The sequence below is a fragment of the Barbus barbus genome, assembly GCF_936440315.1.
Source record: "Barbus barbus genome assembly, chromosome: 23".
NCBI lineage: Eukaryota > Metazoa > Chordata > Actinopteri > Cypriniformes > Cyprinidae > Barbus > Barbus barbus.
The window spans coordinates 19282741-19302467 of record NC_136751.1 but is presented as its reverse complement, the minus strand read 5'-3'; the positions used below and the strand labels follow the sequence as shown (position 1 = coordinate 19302467).

The 19727-nt window shown below is 36.3% G+C and overlaps 1 protein-coding gene and 1 pseudogene across 2 annotated transcripts; one reads left to right on the top strand and one right to left on the bottom strand.

Moving 5' to 3' along the window:
• Positions 1 to 6: 6 nt before the first annotated feature.
• LOC306842733 (arpin-like) lies at positions 7 to 4987 on the top strand. The gene is made up of 6 exons (XM_079373767.1): positions 7 to 288; positions 626 to 701; positions 1631 to 1763; positions 2023 to 2229; positions 2315 to 2478; positions 2707 to 4987. The coding sequence occupies exons 1-6, from the start codon at positions 197 to 199 to the stop codon at positions 2713 to 2715; spliced, it is 681 nt and encodes a 226-aa protein (XP_079229893.1). The 5' UTR covers positions 7 to 196; the 3' UTR covers positions 2716 to 4987.
• On the bottom strand, positions 4094 to 15784 carry LOC306843016 (aminopeptidase N-like; annotated as a pseudogene). The gene is made up of 18 exons (XR_013785978.1): positions 15406 to 15784; positions 11255 to 14817; positions 10645 to 10784; positions 9409 to 9563; positions 8860 to 8967; positions 8488 to 8700; positions 8356 to 8421; positions 7783 to 7916; positions 7540 to 7622; positions 7277 to 7413; positions 6513 to 6568; positions 6278 to 6426; positions 6103 to 6191; positions 5916 to 6020; positions 5646 to 5813; positions 5420 to 5560; positions 4991 to 5072; positions 4094 to 4867 (listed from the first exon to the last, which is right to left on the bottom strand). The product of XR_013785978.1 is annotated as an aminopeptidase N-like (transcript).
• Positions 15785 to 19727: the final 3943 nt, after the last annotated feature.

Sequence of the window (19727 nt, the reverse complement as noted above, 5' to 3'; positions counted from 1 at the left end):
TGAAACGCGATGATACACGTCTGGATGAAAGATGAGGGGGGAAAAAACCTTCTCATTTTAAACTCTTATCTTACAATTACGAAGTACGCCACATTTCCCTGCGTCTTTAAACTGCGTTTCATATGGATAGAGATTTCATGATGACCTAACCAGGAAGTAGCAGAGCTTTCGACGAAATCCAAACCATCCGCAGAAGATGAGTCGCATTTATAACAACACTGCGTTATTAAACAAACCTGTCCATAATGAGAAATTCTCCTCCACATGGGATCCATTAGTTCACCAGAGGTAATATTTAAAGTGTATGCATGGTTTTTGCACAAGTCGACATCGAATGCACAGCACAGTGTACTTCTCCAGATATTCCATAGTCTCCGCAGTTATAGCTATTAATGAAGTAAAACCACAATCAATTTAGGAAATTAATATGTGATCTGCTTCACATCGTGAGCCGTTCATAATGTCTCGTAAATGTTTGTATGTAACAGCGGTGGTTAATAACAAGTTAGCATAGTTTTCTAATAGCAACAGTGGCTGTAGTTATGGCTGCCATGGTATTTTTTTGTAACTATCATTTTCTTCTTGGCTCTCGCATTGTATTTTATTTGTAATTTTCACTTTCCAGTGGTCATGGTGTCATTTTAGAGGGGGCGGTCGTGGATGTGTCACGGCATGTCATAACAGATGTGAACAACACAAAGGTTAGAGAACTTAAAACTCTTCCTCAATAAGAAACGCAAGTTGTTTACTCATGGCCTTTCACTAATATACACTACTGTACTAAAGTTTGGGGTCAGTAAAATACATACAAACGATTTTAAATACGCTGTTCACTTTCTACTTATAAAATAATCCTGATTTCTTTTTTCTTTTTTTTTTACTATCTTGTACAAACATATAAAGCTGCACAACTGTTTTCAACATTAATAATAATAATAAATGTTTCTTGAGCAGCAAATCTGCATATAGAATAGAAACTGTGGATTGGAGTAATGCTGAAAATTCAGCTTTGCCATCACAGGAATAAATTATTTTTTTAAATGTAGTACAATAGAAAACCGTTTTTATTAATGTTTTTAATAAATTTTATTAATGTTCAAATTAATTAATGTTTTCACTGTATTTTAATCAGCATAAAAGACAAAAATTGTACCAACCCCAAACTTTTGAAAGGTTGAATATATTATTTTATTATAAGTGAAGTGACATACGGCCAAGTATGGTGACCCATACTCTGAATTCGTGCTCTGCATTTAACCCATCCAAAGTGCACACACACACACACACACAGCAGTGAACACACACACACACCGTGAACACACCCCCGGAGCAGTGGGCAGCCATTTATGCTGCGGCGCCCGGGGAGCAGTTGGGGGTTCGGTGCCTTGCTCAAGGGTCTCACCTCAGTCAGGGTATTGAGGGTGGAGAGAGCGCTGGAGATTCACTCCCCCCACCTACAATCCCTGCCGGCCCGAGACTCAAACCCGAAACCTTTGGATTACGAATCCGACCCTCTAACCATTAGGCCACGACTTCCCAATATAACAATATAAAGACAAATATCTTCATTAGTAATGTTTCCCATGACACTTCAACAGTGATTCAACAGTTGCTTTTGTGTTAATTTCAGGAGCGCTACAATGTTTTGTACATCAAACCAAGCAGAATCCATCGCAGAAAATATGATTCAAAAGGAAATGAGATTGAACCTAACTTCAGTGATACCAGAAAGGTCAACACAGGATATCTGATGTCATCCTTCAGTGAGTAGCTATAAAGTGCATTTATTTAAAATCTAAATCCAGTTGGTTTAGATATGGCAATTTTTTTTAATGTGCTTTTTAATGGCGACCTGTTCTAACAGCATTCAGTTGCTCCATGCTATAATAAAAACTTGATTAAACTCTTATAAGTAAATACATGATTTGGTAAATGCTGATTTACCAAAATGATCTTGATGTATTGAATCAGACTGTTATATGCATGTTGTGTTATGCAAGTTTGTGTGTATCAACCTTGCAGAAGTGGAGGCTAAGGGTGAAACAGATTGTCTAAATGAGCGCCAACTGAGTGACATTGTGAATAAGGACCAGCTGGTTAAAGTAACAGCAAAACATTGTCCTAGTCAGGCCTTTGCATTCTGGATCTCAGAAGCAGAGATGGACAGAACAGAGCTTGAGTCAGGCCAAGAAATCCGGCTTAAAACGAAAGGAGACGGGCCCTTTATTTGTAAGTACAATGCTGAAAATAGTATATACCTCTGTGTAAATCAAGGTGGCTTCATGTGCTGTTCTGTCTGTTTTTGTCTGTCTAGTTTCCTTCGCCAAACTGGATGGTGGTACAGTGACAAAATGCAACTTTGCAGGAGATGAGAACGCTGGAGCATCATGGACAGAGAAAATAATGTCTAACAAAGCAGGTCAGGGAAATCCAGGGAAGAGTGGCGGTCAGGGCGAGGGAGCAGACGATGAAGAATGGGTAAGATTCTCTACTCAATTGATGAAGTTTTGACCACATAAAGAATTGGTTTAGGAAATGGGTTCATCACAAACAGATGTGTAATCTTTTTCCATTTTTTTATTATTCTGTCATCAAGAGGTTTAAGACAAAGTGAAACTAATGCAATGATCCAGTAAAGGATTTGTTGGCGTTTCATTGTGCAAACCTGTAACATCTGTTTTATGTTGTGTGGGATCTTGTTTTCAGGATGACTGAATGACACCATTGAGCTTCAAGGATTGCATCACAGTGCCTTGTCTGTCCTCCAAATGTATATTTACGGCTACGCCACAAAACAAGACCTAACTGACAGTATTCAGATATTATCACATGAAAGTATCATAAATAAACAGCAAAAGTGCCATTGTAAAATGAAGAATTTTATGTATTATAATGTCCTTAAGTATTTTATGTATTAAAGATACAGTGCCTTGCGAAAGTATTCATATACCCCTTCATTTTTTTTTCACGTTTTATGTTGCTACCTTATGTTAAACTGCTTTAAATTACTTTTTTCCACATCAATCTATACTCCATACACCATAATGGTAAAGCAAAAAAAACAGGTTTTTAACATCTTTGCAAATTTATTAAAGTAAAAAATTTAATAATTCCATTGCATAAGTATTCATACTCTTATCTGGGACAATTTAAATTTAGTTCAGGAGCATTCATATTGCTGGTAGATGTTACTACACTTTGAGTGAAGGTAACCTGTGGCAAATTCAATTGAATGGGTGTGATTTGGAAAGGCACACGTCTTAATAAAAGGTCCAACAGCTGATAATGCGTATCAGAGCAAAACCAAACCCTGAGGTCAAAAGAACGGTCTGTAGAGCTCAGAAACAGGTTTGCGTCAAGTCACACATCTGGGCAAGAGTTCAGAAAAAAATTCTGCTTCATTGAAGGGTCACAAATGCATGTAGTCTCTGTTACCCTTAATGGAAGAAGTTTGAAACAACCAGGATTCTTCCTAGAGCTGGCCAAACTGAGCAAATGATGGAGAAGGGCTTTGGTTAGAGTGGTGGCCACAGCCTGGGATTAAATAATAAAATAAATGTATTATTTTAATACATTTACGAAGTTGTGACAATTGTTTTTGCTTTGTTAATATGGTGTATGGAGTGTGGGGAAAAAAAGGTAGTTTAAAGCGGTTTAACATAAGGCAGCAACATAAAACATGAAAAAAATGATGGGGTATGAATACTTTCGCAAGGCACTGTATATCCTTAAGATCATTTATAGCACTGTAAATTGAAAACAGTTGTACTATATCATATTTAGAGATGCAGCAATATTAAAATTATGGCTTACTTTAAAACACTAAAAACTACTCAAATTAATTGTATTAAATGCCACAATTGAATTTAGGCATCACAATATTGCTGTGTACAGTATAAAAATGGATATTTCTTTTGAGATTTGCTAAAGATTTGTTTAAACGGCAGCAAAAGTTATTTAAATGTAAAACATGTACAATTGAATATCTAATATAGACAATAAATATCCAATATATCTGATATATTGTGCATCTCTTATCATAACATCAAAGATCTATTGGAGTATGAATACAAAAATTCAAAAGAAAAAAAGTTGTGTAAAAATAATCGCACTTTATTTAAAGATTTACATGTTTGACTTCCATAAAAATATTACGTCTCATAAAAAACATACATCATAACCTTCGTCACTCGGGTTTCAATCAATCATTCACAGAGATCAAAATAATGGCTTTGGTTCTGTAAAATGTAATATTTCAAAATACTAGCTTTTATATTTTTTTATATGTATTTTAATTAAATTAAACTAAACAAATAAATAGAATGACATACTGTGCTTTTTTTAATGTGCTTAGATGTGATTTCACTGTAAACAATACTTAGTCGGTAATATCAACTAAATTATAGTAAAGGCAATAAATTAAGCTATCCTAAACATTCATTCTTGGCCTTTTCTCTAAAATTCACAATAGATTTGGCATTAACTACTCAACATAGCATAGGGAATGTGTTATATAGCCATTTTAAAATTGCACATTCTTTGTTCTTCCCTTCTTAAGCTTGAATAATTCTCCAGTGAAAGTGTCTTTTGTTCAAAACCATCTCAGAACCACAGGAGGGGGTTGTTTTCATTGTGGAACGCCTTTACATCTGTTTTTGATTGTATTGGCTCCACTGAGTATGCTCTGATTGTGCAGGCCTACAAAAACTAAAAGATCCTACAGCTCTCCAGTGAACCAGTCCATAACAATCTGCTTGTTTTCTTTCACCCAATTAATATTGGCCTCTGTCCTTTCAATGACCTGCTCCAAAGCTTGAGCTGCATGGCCCTGGTTTTTGTCTTCCTGCTCCCTCTGAAGCTGCTTCAGCTGCGTAGAGACAATTTGGAATGTTTGTGTAAGATCAATGGTGGAAACATAATGACAAATTGAGACACTGTCAACTATTACACTTTTACAGAAACTAGAAGTAATAAAATTTGACAAGAGCACCTCTTCAAGTTCGACGTCAGTGGAAAACCTTTTTGTCACAGCATCTAACAGACTGCCTAAATTCATGGCTCCCACTCCATACCTGCCCAAATGAGATGGTCGTTAGTCACATGTCCATATATTGACGGTTTCCAAGCAACTGTGTGATAAAACCTTTAGGACAATTAGGACTATCATTCATTTATAGCTGAAGGCAGCTTTTAGACCCTGAATTTCTCCTGATCTTTGATTCTTTTATGTAACTTTGGTGTTACAACTTCTTGATTGCTGTAGTTATTCCCGCCTGAGTTTACAATATTTACATTTCATAATTCATCAAAAACAACTGAACATCCTCGTGTTTGCAGAATGAATCATTTGCACAAGAACTTATGGGTGATTTCATTTGCCTCTCTAGTTTCCATTGAAATGTTAAAATCATTACTTTACTCTTGGGTGATGTAGGACCAGTGGCCACGGACGAAATCCCAAGCAAGAGGTTGGCCGGCAACGTTTTTGGCAATGTAGTTTATAGTAGAGACCATATCTGTTTTTCTGATCTTTGAAGGGTCAAGAGTATACTGAAGATATCTGTGGTATTACAAACGTCATAGTGAGTATTAAGTAAACATAATGGGTTGTTGAGATGGTATAAAGCTTATATCTCTACACTGACCTGTTTAGCAGCCAGATTTCTTTGGTGCATGATAAGGCGTATCTTAGTTTGTCTTTCTCGGCAGGGACTGTGGCTTTTTGGTATTCTTTCCAAACAAATTCCCAATCATACTCATCACCGTTAGCTATTGCACTGCAGTAGATTTCTTTCCTCAAATTCGGATGAATGCTAAATGTAAAAAGATCATTCAAGTCCATATAATGTCTGTACATGCATCTTGTAGAACTGTATTTGACAGTAATTTAATTTAAACTTAAAGGTGCAACTCACGGATTGGTGACATTGTTATATGTTTCAAATTGACTTCTGGCCATTTTTATGCACCTAGTAAGGCCATTGCTGCAGGCTACTGAAATAGCATTTACCTGGTTATACCTGAAGGGGAAAAAAAGAAATAACGATTGCTAGATGTCCAACAAAATATATATATATATAAATTAAAAAAAATTCTGCTTACTGGTCAGTGTGTTTCTCAGGAACTGTTCCATTTATTGTGTACTCCTCAAAGTGGTCGTATAGTCCTGTGATTAGATTGCGCATGTATTTCTAGACATAGAATTGTACAGTTAATGCTGAGTATCACAAGTTTCACTGTTATGCACATATTCAAGAAACTGTGTCCTTATGCTCACCGTTATCGGACCGTAGACCTCAGAGCGATCAAACATAAGGATTAAGTGATCCAGGTTTTTCAGTGCTGACTCCCATGGGATATACTCAGTATCATCTACCAGGTACTTGGTTAGATTTAGTGCAATAGTAACGTTCAGGCGATTGAGCCCTATACAGAAATAATCAGTTAATATGCAGCAACAAATCACAGCGAGCCGGATAATTCTTTACAACATTGGTCAACTGAACAATTACCTTGCAATATTAAAAGCGTCATCAATTAGTTGCCCTCGGTTGATGATTGGAATGACCTAAGGATAGATTAATAATATTTTAACTGTTTTAAGCCACTTTTGATCACATCAGTATAAATGACAAAACCTACTTCACTTAAGTACGTGAACACAGGTGGCCAGAGTGGCCCCTGGCCAAATAACAAACGACTGCAAAATTGGTGTGATGTTTTCAACTTTTTGGCTACTTGGTATCAAAAATCCTTTCATTATTTAGAAACTAGAAAGTATTAGAATGTGACCGCACTCTTCAAAATCATGCTTGGAGCCAGTCAGTCTAAATTAAAAGCCAGTTTAAGGCATTGAAAGGGTTCACCCAAAAATGAAAATTCTGTCATTAATTAGTAACACTCATGTCGTTCCAAACCCGTAAGACCTTTGTTCATCTTTGGAACACAAATTAAGATATTTTTGTTGAAATCCGAGAGCTTTCTGACCCTGCATAGACAGTATCACAACTGACACGTTCAAGGACCAGAAAGGTAGTAAAGACATCATTAAAATAGTCCATGTGACATAAAAATAACGACTTTATTCAACAATTTGAACGCACGTCAAAGACTGACATGGAAGAGAAGAAATTGTTGAATAAAACCATTATTTTTGTTTTCTTTGCTGATGTCACATGGATTATTTTAACGATGTTGTTGGCCAAGCATTCGCGTCTGCGTTCACATACAATATTTTGATTTGAAAGGATACTAATATTTCTTTAAAGATACTTACATGATGATTTCTTTCAAGTTGCATACGAAGCTTATTCCAGTTTTCGTCATCGTAGTTGACACGGAAAAAGCCAGTGCAGTTGACGTTTGCGAGAAGCCACTCATCTTTGTCTTGAAGTTGAAAGTGCGGTCTTCGGACTGTAACGAGGGATTGAGCAGCAGGGTCAATCACAATTAACAGCGACTGCAGATTTATGCCTGTTGTTTTGCTAGGTTTCATTTTTACAATTTGAAACGATGCTTTAATGTTTATTTGTTACTTACCTGGATCTTTTCCTTTCAGTATATCGTTTTTCACTGTATTATCTCCGGTCTTAATGTATCTGATGTGAACTTGCCATGCAATGCTGTTAGGAAGAAAATTAACAATATTCGAATGAATCAATCAAATTTAGTTTGAAGCTACATAGAGCTTTTTTGTTTGATTGTAGTTTAAATCCAGTGCCATGTTAAATAATTCAATAATATGATACTATTGTAAACAGCAATTTGATTCTTGGAACTCACCCATGGCCCTGTGTTTGCTTCAGTAAAAAGTGTTCTTGAGAAGTTATCCCCGTCTTGGTACTAATGGTGATTACTGGATACCCCACTTGCTCAATCCATGTGCTCATGAAGGCTTCCACATCTTCTTTGGTCTCCTAATCATTGTGGGAAATATTTGGCACTATCTTATCATATCATTTCAACTTGAAAATAGAATATTGGTCCTTAATTTACCTCTTGCAAGCATTTCAAAAGATCTTTGTACACCGTGTTCTTGTACTCGTACTTGGCAAGATAAATCTAAAATACATACAATTAGTAGTTAGGCAGTCAGTCCAGACCATACCTTAAAATCTTCAAAAATGAAAAATATAAAAGTATTTTAATACATGAAAGCAGAAATTATGCAATGGAAGCTGTAGTATACCATGAAATTCCATGAAAGTTATAATAAAATAAATACATATGGTTATAAATATGGTTTTATAATATATATATGAAATATGTATATATGATATAGTTGAGTTGGGGATTAAAGTAAGCTATTTCAACATTATATGAATTATATACACACTTTTCCCCATCTCGGCCTACCTTGATTCCTTTCAGAAATGCGTCCTCGGTCATGAATGTGGCGAGCATTCTCAACACAGCAGCACCCTAAAAAATGTACAGAGCTTGAAAGTTTCTTATAATCCTAAAGGATTGTTTTTTAAATTATAATACTGTGCAATATAGTATTGTGCCATTTTTGTAAATTAAGCTTATCAACATCAGAAATGTATTGATGCCCACCTTGCTGTACGTGATGTCATCAAAAAGCTCTACGATCTGAGAGGAAGTTTGAATATAATTTTCCTGCAAGCTGAGAGGATGGGACGAGTTTAAGGAATCCACTTGAAAGGCGGTCTGGGTTTCTCTGAGAACAATTAGATCTGTCTGAAAACACAAATGAATCATATCATCCGAGGAGGTTGGAGGATGCACGTTTTAATTGAATGAATTTATGATCATTGTAGAAGTCAACAAATAAAAAAAATTAAGAATTCACCAGGGTGTATTGTTAAAATCATTATTCTAAAATAAACAAAAACATACTAAGTCCCAGCCATCAGCTTCCACCCCAATGTATGACATGTATGTCGCAAGTCCTTCATTCAGCCACAGGTCATTCCACCAGCGCATGGTAACAAGGTTTCCAAACCACTGAAATCAAGCACAGGAAATTTAAAGATGATTTTGTTCAAGATTTATGAGTTCTTAATCGCTAATGAATGATCTAAAAAATTTAAAACCTGTTCTGTACATTTGTATTTTATCTAATAATAGCAAAATAAACAGGCTAACAAATAAAAAAAAATTAAAATCCCTATACATTTTATTTACAGTTAAAATGTCATGTTATTTGGGGATTTTTGATGGAGCTATGGTAATGTTTTTTTATTTAAACTTCAGTGTGGTATAGAATTTGTTAATTTACCACTTAATCAACACCACAGTAACATCCAGGCAATGTACATTATTTTTTTTAAGGGTCCAGTTACTGCACATCTAGGTTAACAATGACATTCACTGAAATATCTAGCTTAACGTAAACTTTAGTCAGTGATGAATAGTACATTATCATAAATATATGACTATGTTCACCTCTTTTGCTAATGTATGAGCGATGAGAGTAGCAACCCGCTCTTGATCAAAGGTCGATGCTGTAGATTTATCATACAGCAGTCCTGACTCCTGATATGAAATGAAACCAAAGTTTTCCATTGCTCCAACACTGATGTCTGGCAAAGCAATCTGGTCTGTAATAAAACAAATTCTGTATGTGATCTTGTGAAGCTTGAGTTTGTATGCTCTCATTTTAGCTTGTTCTACCTGTTCAATTTAGGAGTTCACACAAAAATGGAAATTCTGTCATTTACTGACACTTTGTGTTGTTCTGAACCTGAACAACTTTTTTTTTTCATTTGTGAAACACAAAAGAAGATATTTTAAAGAATGCATTTGTCCATAAAATGAAAATGAGAGTGCTCCAAAACAACCTTGGACACCATTTAACTTACAGTATATGGATACAAAAATACTAAGAATGTTTTTTTATTATTTATTCCCTAAAAAAATGAAGTCTTACAGGTTTGGAACAATATGAGGACAAATAAATTATGAACATTTTTAGCTGAACTATAATTTTAATAAGTGTTCATCCACACGTATTTATGCATGAAATTAAAATAATCCACACATTGAAATAGTGAGTGAGGTTCTTTTCCACTGACTCACCTATATTTGCTTGTGGGTATTTCAATCCAAATACCGTCTGATATTCCTTCAGAATTTTTTCTGTTACTTCAAGTGCGTGGTCAATATGGCCAGCATTAATAGCATCGGGCCGAGCATATATCTTGGAAATACATATTTATTGTTTGTTAAATGTTAAAAATAAATATATACATACCTATGCAAGCAGGCACTAAAGTGCCTTAAATGAAAAATTAAAGAAACATACATGTATGTTTGGATTAGAAGATCTCAATTTAAAATCAAAATCAGATACAGTGAAAGCCAAAGAATAAGTTGACATGATGGGGGTCTCTTTAAATTTAGTCACAATCCATTCTTCTCCATCTATTTCTATCTGGCCTGGATCTAATGATAAAACAAATATAGAAGTTATGTACTGTACACAAATACCTTCATTTTTTTAGTTTATGTCCTTTGCAGATAAGCTACAGTCTTTTCTAAATGTATCAGGTTTTGAACCCGCTGCTGTTTGCTGCTCTGATATTTATTATTTATCTAGATACAGGAGAATGAAATATCAATATGAAATCATCTTTTTTTATTATCAGAACAGTGAGGTTCTGACATGATCATGATCCTAACCTCCTTCTCCAATGGACAGGGCTTTAGTTTCAGGTTTGTGGATAATAGTAATATGAAACACAGCCTTCAGCGCTGGCTCATCAAAGCACGGAAACACTTTCCTGGCGCTTGTGGGTTGCAGCAGACTGGTGGCGAGGAATCTGTTTGTGGAGACATTTTTAAGCAAAACAGTAAATAAAAATGAACAATAGTAATTAAATTCAAATGTTCTGGATTTATGTCATTTATCATAACATATGATATCCATTTGTAAAAACAACAACGAAGTGATGAATTGAGCAACAAAAATCTCTGCAAGCCTCTTCTAACAGTAAACAGTGTTTTGGACAAGAGATCCATGGTGAATATGATAAAGAAAAACATTAGAAAATTAATTTTAAAAACTATTTGTGAAACCTAATATATGAGGTGTTTCTTAGGTTGATATATTTAGACATGCACATTTTGTCAGTAAAGTTCCAATGGGTGTTTTTAACTGAACTGAAAAGCAACATTTGAAAGCCAAACATTTTAAATTAAAATAAAAAAAAGATAAAACATTAAAATGTACTAGTTAATAAAAATGTTTTTACTAAAAGCAACTGGATTTCCTAATAATACGAGTCTTTACCTCTCTTGATAATCTTCTTCCCCCTCCTCCTCTTCCTTGGTTTTTACATTCTCTGTATACCGGCTCACATAAAACCCATCCAAGCCATTAGAAAGTTCCCCTTCGAATTTGGTGAAAATATCATAGGTCCCATTTTTTCATAGAGTTGGATCTCGAGGAAATTACTTTCATCGTGATGAATTTTATATCCACTCACTGATAATTTCTCATCTGAATCCGATTTTCTCACTTCCAAGGTCGTCACATTTAGGTTCCGAGCATGAAAAAATATGCTCATGGAATCTCTCATACACTTTACTCTTACAGTCGAGTGTCCCGTGAAAGCGAAGGATTGGTTTGTATAGTTGTTAGTTATCGCTGAGTAAAGGTACGGCTGAATGAAGACATTGTAGCTCTCAGGAATGAAATTGTCAGGAAGTCTGAGAGTTGGTGGACGTCCTGTTGGAATAACCGTAGGTTTAGTTGGAGGCGGTGGACTCACCGGAGGGTATTTATCTATTTGCATTTTGTACATCACAGCCATCATCACTAAACCACAAACAGAAGAAACTGTGAGGACCCCAATGCCGATCCCCAAGGCCTTGGTCATGCCAGCTCCTTTGGCCATTTCTACACCTCCTAAGAAACCTCCAAGAATGAATCGAGCTAGGAGAACCTGCTCTAGGTTTTTAGACTCCGTACTCTCTCGCAGATCTTCACAACATATGTACTGCTAAAGGCGTCAAGCACCTATACCACGCCTAGAAGAGACCACGCATTTCGAGGTTACACATTAACCAGCATGGATGAGCCAGAAACAAACAAATATGATGTTATTTCACATGTACTGTGTCCCGTCACACTTTGCCCCACATCTGGAATCAGTTTTAACATCTATCAAGTAGTTCACGAAAAGAGAAAAGAGATGTTAGATATTAAAATCTACATGATGTTGGAAATCAAACCATTTTGGTTTAAATCTGCCTTTTTGAAATCGACAGTTCAGAATTGTTAACACTGATGGAAAGGAACTGAAAGCAACAGTGGACAATTTTAGAGCACAAAGTTTAGATTTTTTTTAAAAATGCATTTTTAAAAACAAACAAAACGGCACACATTTATTAAAATCATATCAATTTATTGTAGCTGTTTCAATTCCAGCCTATACTCAGATTTCATTTATCACTGCACCACTGCAGACTGCTGCTTTTAGGGCAAGAAAGAAACACAACAGCTAAAAAAGAAAAGGGTGCCATCCTGTGGACAAGCATGAGATATTGCATTCAAATCATATTTTCATCCTTTGGGTTGTTTACTAGGAAATGCAGCTGCAGGTCAAAGAAAAAAAACAAAAACGTATGTGCAGGTGAAATAAATTACATGATTGGTCTATTGGTTTGAGGCGAAAGGCAATATTTTCATTTCATGAAATCAAAGAAAAAACTCCATGGGTCACAAACTTCATTAAAGGCACACTATGTCTTTAAGGTTTATGTTAATGCTTAGCATGAATGCAGTGCATCTTATCTCATTCAATCTATGCTTATTCATTGGTCAGCTGATACCTCATAATGTCAAGAATGTCTTAGCAGTTCAAGTTTTACTTTCATTACTTCTTTAGAAATTCCTAAACTTAATAACTATCCTTTATATTATATTAAGACATTTGGCCCAGATATGGAAAAACATGAACATGCAACACAATACATATTTTCACTCATGTGAAAATACTTAAAAAAAATCTAGGCTTGATAAAAATAAAATCTGTATATTGAATTCCAATTCATAAAAGAAAGATTAAAATTAAATTGCCATCTGAATAGTCTCAAATATAGATTATCAGGAATGTGATAACGTTTGGTCACGGATAGCTAAGAATCTAGTTCAAGGCAAAAATACACACAAAATAAAGGCAAAAACCCCTCTATTTTTTGACGATTCCTACTGAAACGCACAAGGACTGAAATGTTATAAGGAAGTAAAGGTCTTGTCAAAGTGATCCACACTCCATTGCTGCAATCCGCTTTATCCTCCTCTTTGCACAATAGAACAATTTTCCTGAATTCACCTAAGCTCCTAAAAAATGCACACACTTCAGCCTGGAACATAAACCTTCATAGCACAAGCAGCCGAAACTCTTTTTAAGCATGATTGTATAGTCAAGAATCTGGACATATATTGAACTTAATCCAATTATTTGCTAGCAAGGGGTGGCTGACATATAATTAAATTACAGCTTTAAATATTTTTAATTATAGAGGATCAGCAGAAGTGTGTTATCCGATTATATTTTGGTCCTCTAATTTTCCTGCATAATTTTCTTCAGGATGTGGCTGTGTCCCTTTAGGCCATTATGTGTGGCCTGTAATTGTTTAAGTCTCAACTTCACCAGAGCCAACTGTCTAAATGCTGAAGACAGTAGCAAGACTGCTGGAGGATTGACGTCAGCTCTCTGTAACTTTGCTCTTTCCAGTTGGGAAGGAGTCTTTCATTGTTAAGGGCCTGAAGTTTGGGCGTCCCTTCACGTAATACCTGATACAAGCAGGGCCATCGTCTCTGTATCCGTAGTCGAGTCCGGCGGTCCAGAGTAATGCCCCGAACAATCTTTTTCGCCCGCAGCTCTCGTAGCGCTGGCAGGTTGAGGCAGGAGAACACCAGACCTCGACTGGGTGACACATCTAGGAACTCGAGTGAAAGGGATTCAAGGGTGTACGAGATGCCTAGACTTCGCAGTGGAACGAGAACATGGAGCGTGAGGGATTTTAGATTAGGTAGCGATTTCGTCAGGGTCTGTAAAGTGTTCGGACTGACCCCTTTGAACACCCAAAAATACTTCAATTCTAAGATACGGAGGTGTTGAAACTGAGTGATCAGTGCAACTGATGTTTCGGACCAGTCAAAGTGCAGGCGCATTTTGGTAATCCTGGGACAGCTGTGGACGAGTCTGGCCAGGAGAATTTGAAAGTTATTAACCTGGTCCATCTTGGTAATATTGTCTTGATGAGAACTAGAACTGGTGTGGACACGAAGGTCAAGAGGTTCAAGCAAGGTAAATGTCCAGTTGAAGTCTAAATGACTGAGATCCCGGCAATGCACGTTCTCTAGAAGGTGCGACAGGAGCTCTCCCCATCTATTGCACTGGTCCCCTAGATCAAAACTGGCCTTCAGAGTGAGCAAACTAGCCCCACGGGATATAAGATGATGGGTGTAATGGTGAACCCAAGCCTTCCAGCGCTCAAACTCTCTGTTGGAAACAAGCAGACCCTCCTGACCCAGATGAAACACCCCACGGCGGGAATAGTCTGCAACTCTCCAGAGCTTCCAAGAGCGCACTAAACAGCTCCAGCTCGCACACACAAGGGCAGAGTTGCATTTGTCCACCTCACTGAGGAATGAGAGCACATGGAGCTGACATTCCACCGGTAGAGAGTTGAAAGGGAAGTAATCGTCATCAGCTTTAACCCTTCTCCTTATATTAACAGGAAGAAGGGCTCTCTTCTGTTGAGGCATGTTGTCAGTGCTTGATTAAGTCTTTAAGATCATCCTTTTGTCTTGCTCTCTCACTGAGAGACGTTTGACTGCACCTTACAGAAAACAAAATCTCATTTATTATGTGCATCTCAACAGTAAACACTGTCTGCAAGGTCTTCATTATGCGATTTATGTCGGAAAGTTGCACTCGGACCGAATCAGATAACTCAAGAACCGCCGTAATTGATTCAGTTCGTGACGGAAATCTTTTTAACACCTGTTTTGTGAACAGGATTAAATATTTCATTTAAAAAAAGCATTGTTTCAAAACAAAATGTTGTTTCTAATGTACAACAAGACTCTTCTCAACAGTAACAGTATAAAACAAATGCAGTATTAAACATTTTAATGTGTGAAAGCTCTTGTATTTAAAAGACCAGCTCTACATGATTAATTTAACTTAGGCACCACTGTAACTGATTCAATTCGATTCGAGAAAGAAATCGTTCACACTGGGATTGTGAAACGAATTAACCATTTCCCCCCAAAATTAAACGTCATTTTAATGTGTAACAGAACAAAGAATCTTATGCATAAAACGTATTCAGTAATAAAACATTTTAACGTCTAGATTCATCAATGTGCAATTAATATATTTCTAGCTTAAATTAGTAAACAATATGGAAACACTTATAACTTACCTTTAACATACTAGCAGATTTCTGAGATGTCAAGTTGATATTATTCGCAAATACACTGCAGCTCAGAGAGGTTGGTGGAAGAAATAAGGCGTGTATTTTTTTTCAAAACCAAAATATGCAAACTTGCAAAGCCAGTAAGTTAGTAGTGCGTCGTTAGCTTGTCACCGCGGCCTGGCATCTTTTAGGGACAGCTGTGAAATATCTTCTGTTCTAAAGTTCGCTCAGTGAAATAATTTCACTCAAACAATCGTGAAGGTCTGATTGAGCTCGTGATTCAACAACGCGATTTAATTCGAGAGAATTAGTCAGCACTTTAGAGCAAACTAAGCAGCTAAGCTGTGCTGAGAGGCTGTTGTTGTTCTCGGCGAATGACATCATCAATGTGCGCGCTGCAGCCTCGGGTGTTTATGACTGATCCGGGAACAGTTCTGTAGATGTAGTCCTGCTGCTAGTTTAAACAGGATTCAGATTGAAAGAACTGATCCAAGGACAGGTTCAACATGCTTTTCGATTTCTGCTGTCATTAGTTCCGCGTCTAGCGGCAGAAGTATCGTTTAGTCACATTTCTCCATTAATACTTTGTATTAAACGAATATTTCACGCTGATCGATGTTTTAATGAAAATTATTTCTAAAACGTATTCCACGGCGTGTATCTGGTAGCCTAACGTAATGAGACATCACACAGATGATGGTGATGGGAAGTCCGAATCATTTCGGCGAATCGGTTCTTTTGAACAATTCGATTCAATGAACTGTTGTTTTTTTATTAATACAAACAGATGAAAGAATGACAGTATACCACATGCCAGGGAGCAAGACAATAATGTACCTTTTGAGCAGATTCACAGTTTTTTTTGTTGTTGTTTTTTTATTCGTAGAGTCAGAAATGAAACATATAGAGTTTTAAATCTTCAAGAAAATTTCTATAGAAAGGCTTACGCTTGCAAAATTGACATTTATGTATAAAATAGGGTGGATTAGGGTAATGTGGGACACTTTTTGCAATTTTGACTTGTGTCTCATTTTTCCGCATGAAGCTAAAACAATAAATCTAAATATTTTATCATTATGAAATCCGCAAAGATGTTCTCTATCTAAATCAGAAGACATTTTTCAGATATTGTACTTAAAGGGGAAATGACACATATATTAATGCTCCTTGTGCCAAATTGTTTAAGAATTTGTGGATTTTTCTAATGTGTGACAGATCATGCTCAAATCTGGCACACTAGGCCTATGTTTTGGGTTTGAAATAGTTTAATTTTTACAAAGCAAACTTCACATTTAACACTCCTGGTTAAATATGCATAACCATGTTTGGTTAATTAATTTAGTAGGCCTAGAGTGTGTTTACTGTCTTCATCAGTTTGCTGTCTAAAAACTAGTATCCTACTGTATGTTCACATGTAGAATATTAAATACAACTATATAAGACAGAAATCATGTAGTATTTCAAAGAATTAACTCCAAAAATGTCAGATTTCTGGCTACAATAATAATAATAATCATGTAATGAAGTCAAAAATGTAAAATTGGACTTAATAAAGATAGCAAAAAAAATCATAAATTATTTTTTAAAAGATTTAAACCTTGGACCATGGAATGTCTTTAAAGCTGTTATTAAACATATATACTCTGCACATAGTAAGAATATGGAACATGTATTTTCAAAAGCAAACTGTAATGAGAAAAACACTTCATAACAGAAACATCGTGGTCCAGGATTCCATTGTCTTCTAGTCTCTAAATTTTGAATCTGGATCTTAAAACAAATAATATTACTGCATTATAAGGTAAAAACAAATAACAAAAAATACATGTATGGCATTTATCTTTCTTAATGTACATTTTATCAATTGAATAACATAGTATATTTGACTGTCCCACATTAGTCAATACTAAATCCTATGTCACTGACCTCCGAGTGAACTTCACAAGAGTATTTCCAGTTTGACGATTTTCAAGGCCACATTTATGACATAATTTCCAGAAAGTCAAGTGATTTCAATAACTTGACACCCCTGCTTGAATTCAACACCAATCATGTTCACTTTAGTGTTGTAAAAGAAGAGATAAAAGCCCTGAAGCTTGGGTGTCCCACATTAGTCAATGTCCCAAATTACACTAATCCACCCTATTTAGCCAGGAACAAAATAAGAATCAGAATCAAGTATGCTTGTGCATACAAGGAATTTGTTTTAGTGTCATAAGCTTCCAGTTCACAGAGACAACAACGGCACAGACAATAAAAACAAGATGAGAATAAAAAAATACACATAAGTAAATATAAATACACAAATAACAATAATAATTTGAAAAATAAATGAATTATATGTACAGTCATGCTATAGATGATTGAATGGAACAGAACAGAAAGAGATGCAGGGATGTACGGAGGTGGTAGCAAATAAATATAAGGTTATTGCACATTGTTATTGCATAATGGGGGGGGGGCATTTAACTGTTCATAAAGTGGATTGCCTGGGGGAAGAGTCTTTTCTCGTGCCTGGCTGTCCTGGTATTTGGGGCTTTGTAGCGCCGGCCAGAAGGCAAAAGTTCAAAAAGGGGATAACTTGGATGTGGGGGATCCAGAGTGATTTTCTGAGCCCATTTCTTCACTCTGGATGTATACAGTTCTTGAAGGGTGGGCAGGAGAGCACCAATAATCCGTTCAGCAGTCCGAACCGTTCTCTGTAGTCTTCTGATGCCTGATTCTGTAGCTGAACCAAACCAGACAGTTATTGAAGTGCACAGAACAGACTCGATGACGGCTGAGTAAAACTGTTTCAGCAGCTCCTGTGGCAGGTTAAACTTCCTCAGCTGGCGAAGGAAGTACAACCTTTGTTGACCTTTTTTTTTACAATGGAGTCGATGTGAGTGTCTGAATTCAGGTTCTGAGAGATGATGGATCCCAGGAACTTTAATGTCTCCACTGCAGCCACAGTGCTGTCTATGATGGGAGTGCAGGGGGGTTTCTCCTGAAGTCCATGTCATCTCCACTGTTTTGAGCGTGTTCAGCTCCAGGTTGTTAAGACTGCACCAGATAGCCAGCTGCTCAACCTCCTGTCTGTAAGCAGACTCGTCACCATCCTGAATGAGGCCGATGAGTGTGGTGTCGTCTGCAAACTTCACAAGCTTGACAGAGGGGTCTTTAGAGGTGCAGTCGTTGGTGTACAGGGAGAAGAGCAGTGGGGAGAGAACACATCCCTGAGGGGCACCAGTGTTGGTGGAGCGGCTGTTTGACATGAATTTCCTTAGCCTCACTAGCTGTTGACTATCTGTCAGAAAGCTGGTGATCCACTGACAGATAATGGGACCAAGAGCTGGGTTAGTTTGGTCTGGAGGAGTGTTGGTATGATGGTGTTGAAGGCCGAACTGAAGTCCACAAACAGGATCCTCACAAATAAGGTTGAGTAAATAAAAAGCATCTGACTGTTCTCTCTCTTGTGTATTCCTGATATCTCATTTTCATATTTCAAAGAGATATCAGGAATTATACCACCAAAAAACGCTCAATATGTTTGAGTGATCCTCAGAGATTCTTATAATCACAGTACCAAAAGAGATGAGACAAATCCTCAGTTTGGTGATCACAGAAAGTGGAATTTACATCAAAGTCATCAGAAATAAACCTTTGTAAAACACTTTGTAGGATAGCATCCATGTATCATTTTATAAGACACTTCTTTGATTTTATTGTACATAAAGAATTTCTTAGGTAAAGTCCACACTCTTTTCTAGATAATGTTACCGCCTGTTCCAATAAAAGACAGAGTACAGAGTACGAACACTCCTGTTATTTGACTTTGGTCAGGGATAATTTAACAACAACTGTTTCAAACACATTTAAGATGTGTCACAATCTGAGAAAACTGGTTATTAAAACCCTTCATAAACATAAGGAATGGCTCCAAAAACAATAGCAAATTCTCTTGCTGTAACTGGGATTTTAGTGTGACAAAAATTCCTCATATATAAAATGTATTCCTTTGTTAATAAAAAAACTGACTATCCAAAATAATATTTTTTTGCCCAATTATCAAAGTAAATAGATTTTTTTGTACAGTAAATCTCCGTTGTGCCATATTATGCGGGCAAATTTTTTTGTTGTAAATTAAAGACCACGTTAAAAGACATTGTGAAAATAAGAGAGTTTGGAAGGAATTTTTTCAGGATTATAATTACACAAAATAAAAAAAATTAAACCACTTAATTTAGAAAAAATTAAATTTGGTATAAACTTCCATGAAGAGGTAGGATTTTTTTAGGTGTTGTTTAATCCAATTAATTTTGAATGTATAATTAAGTGTAGTAAAGCTG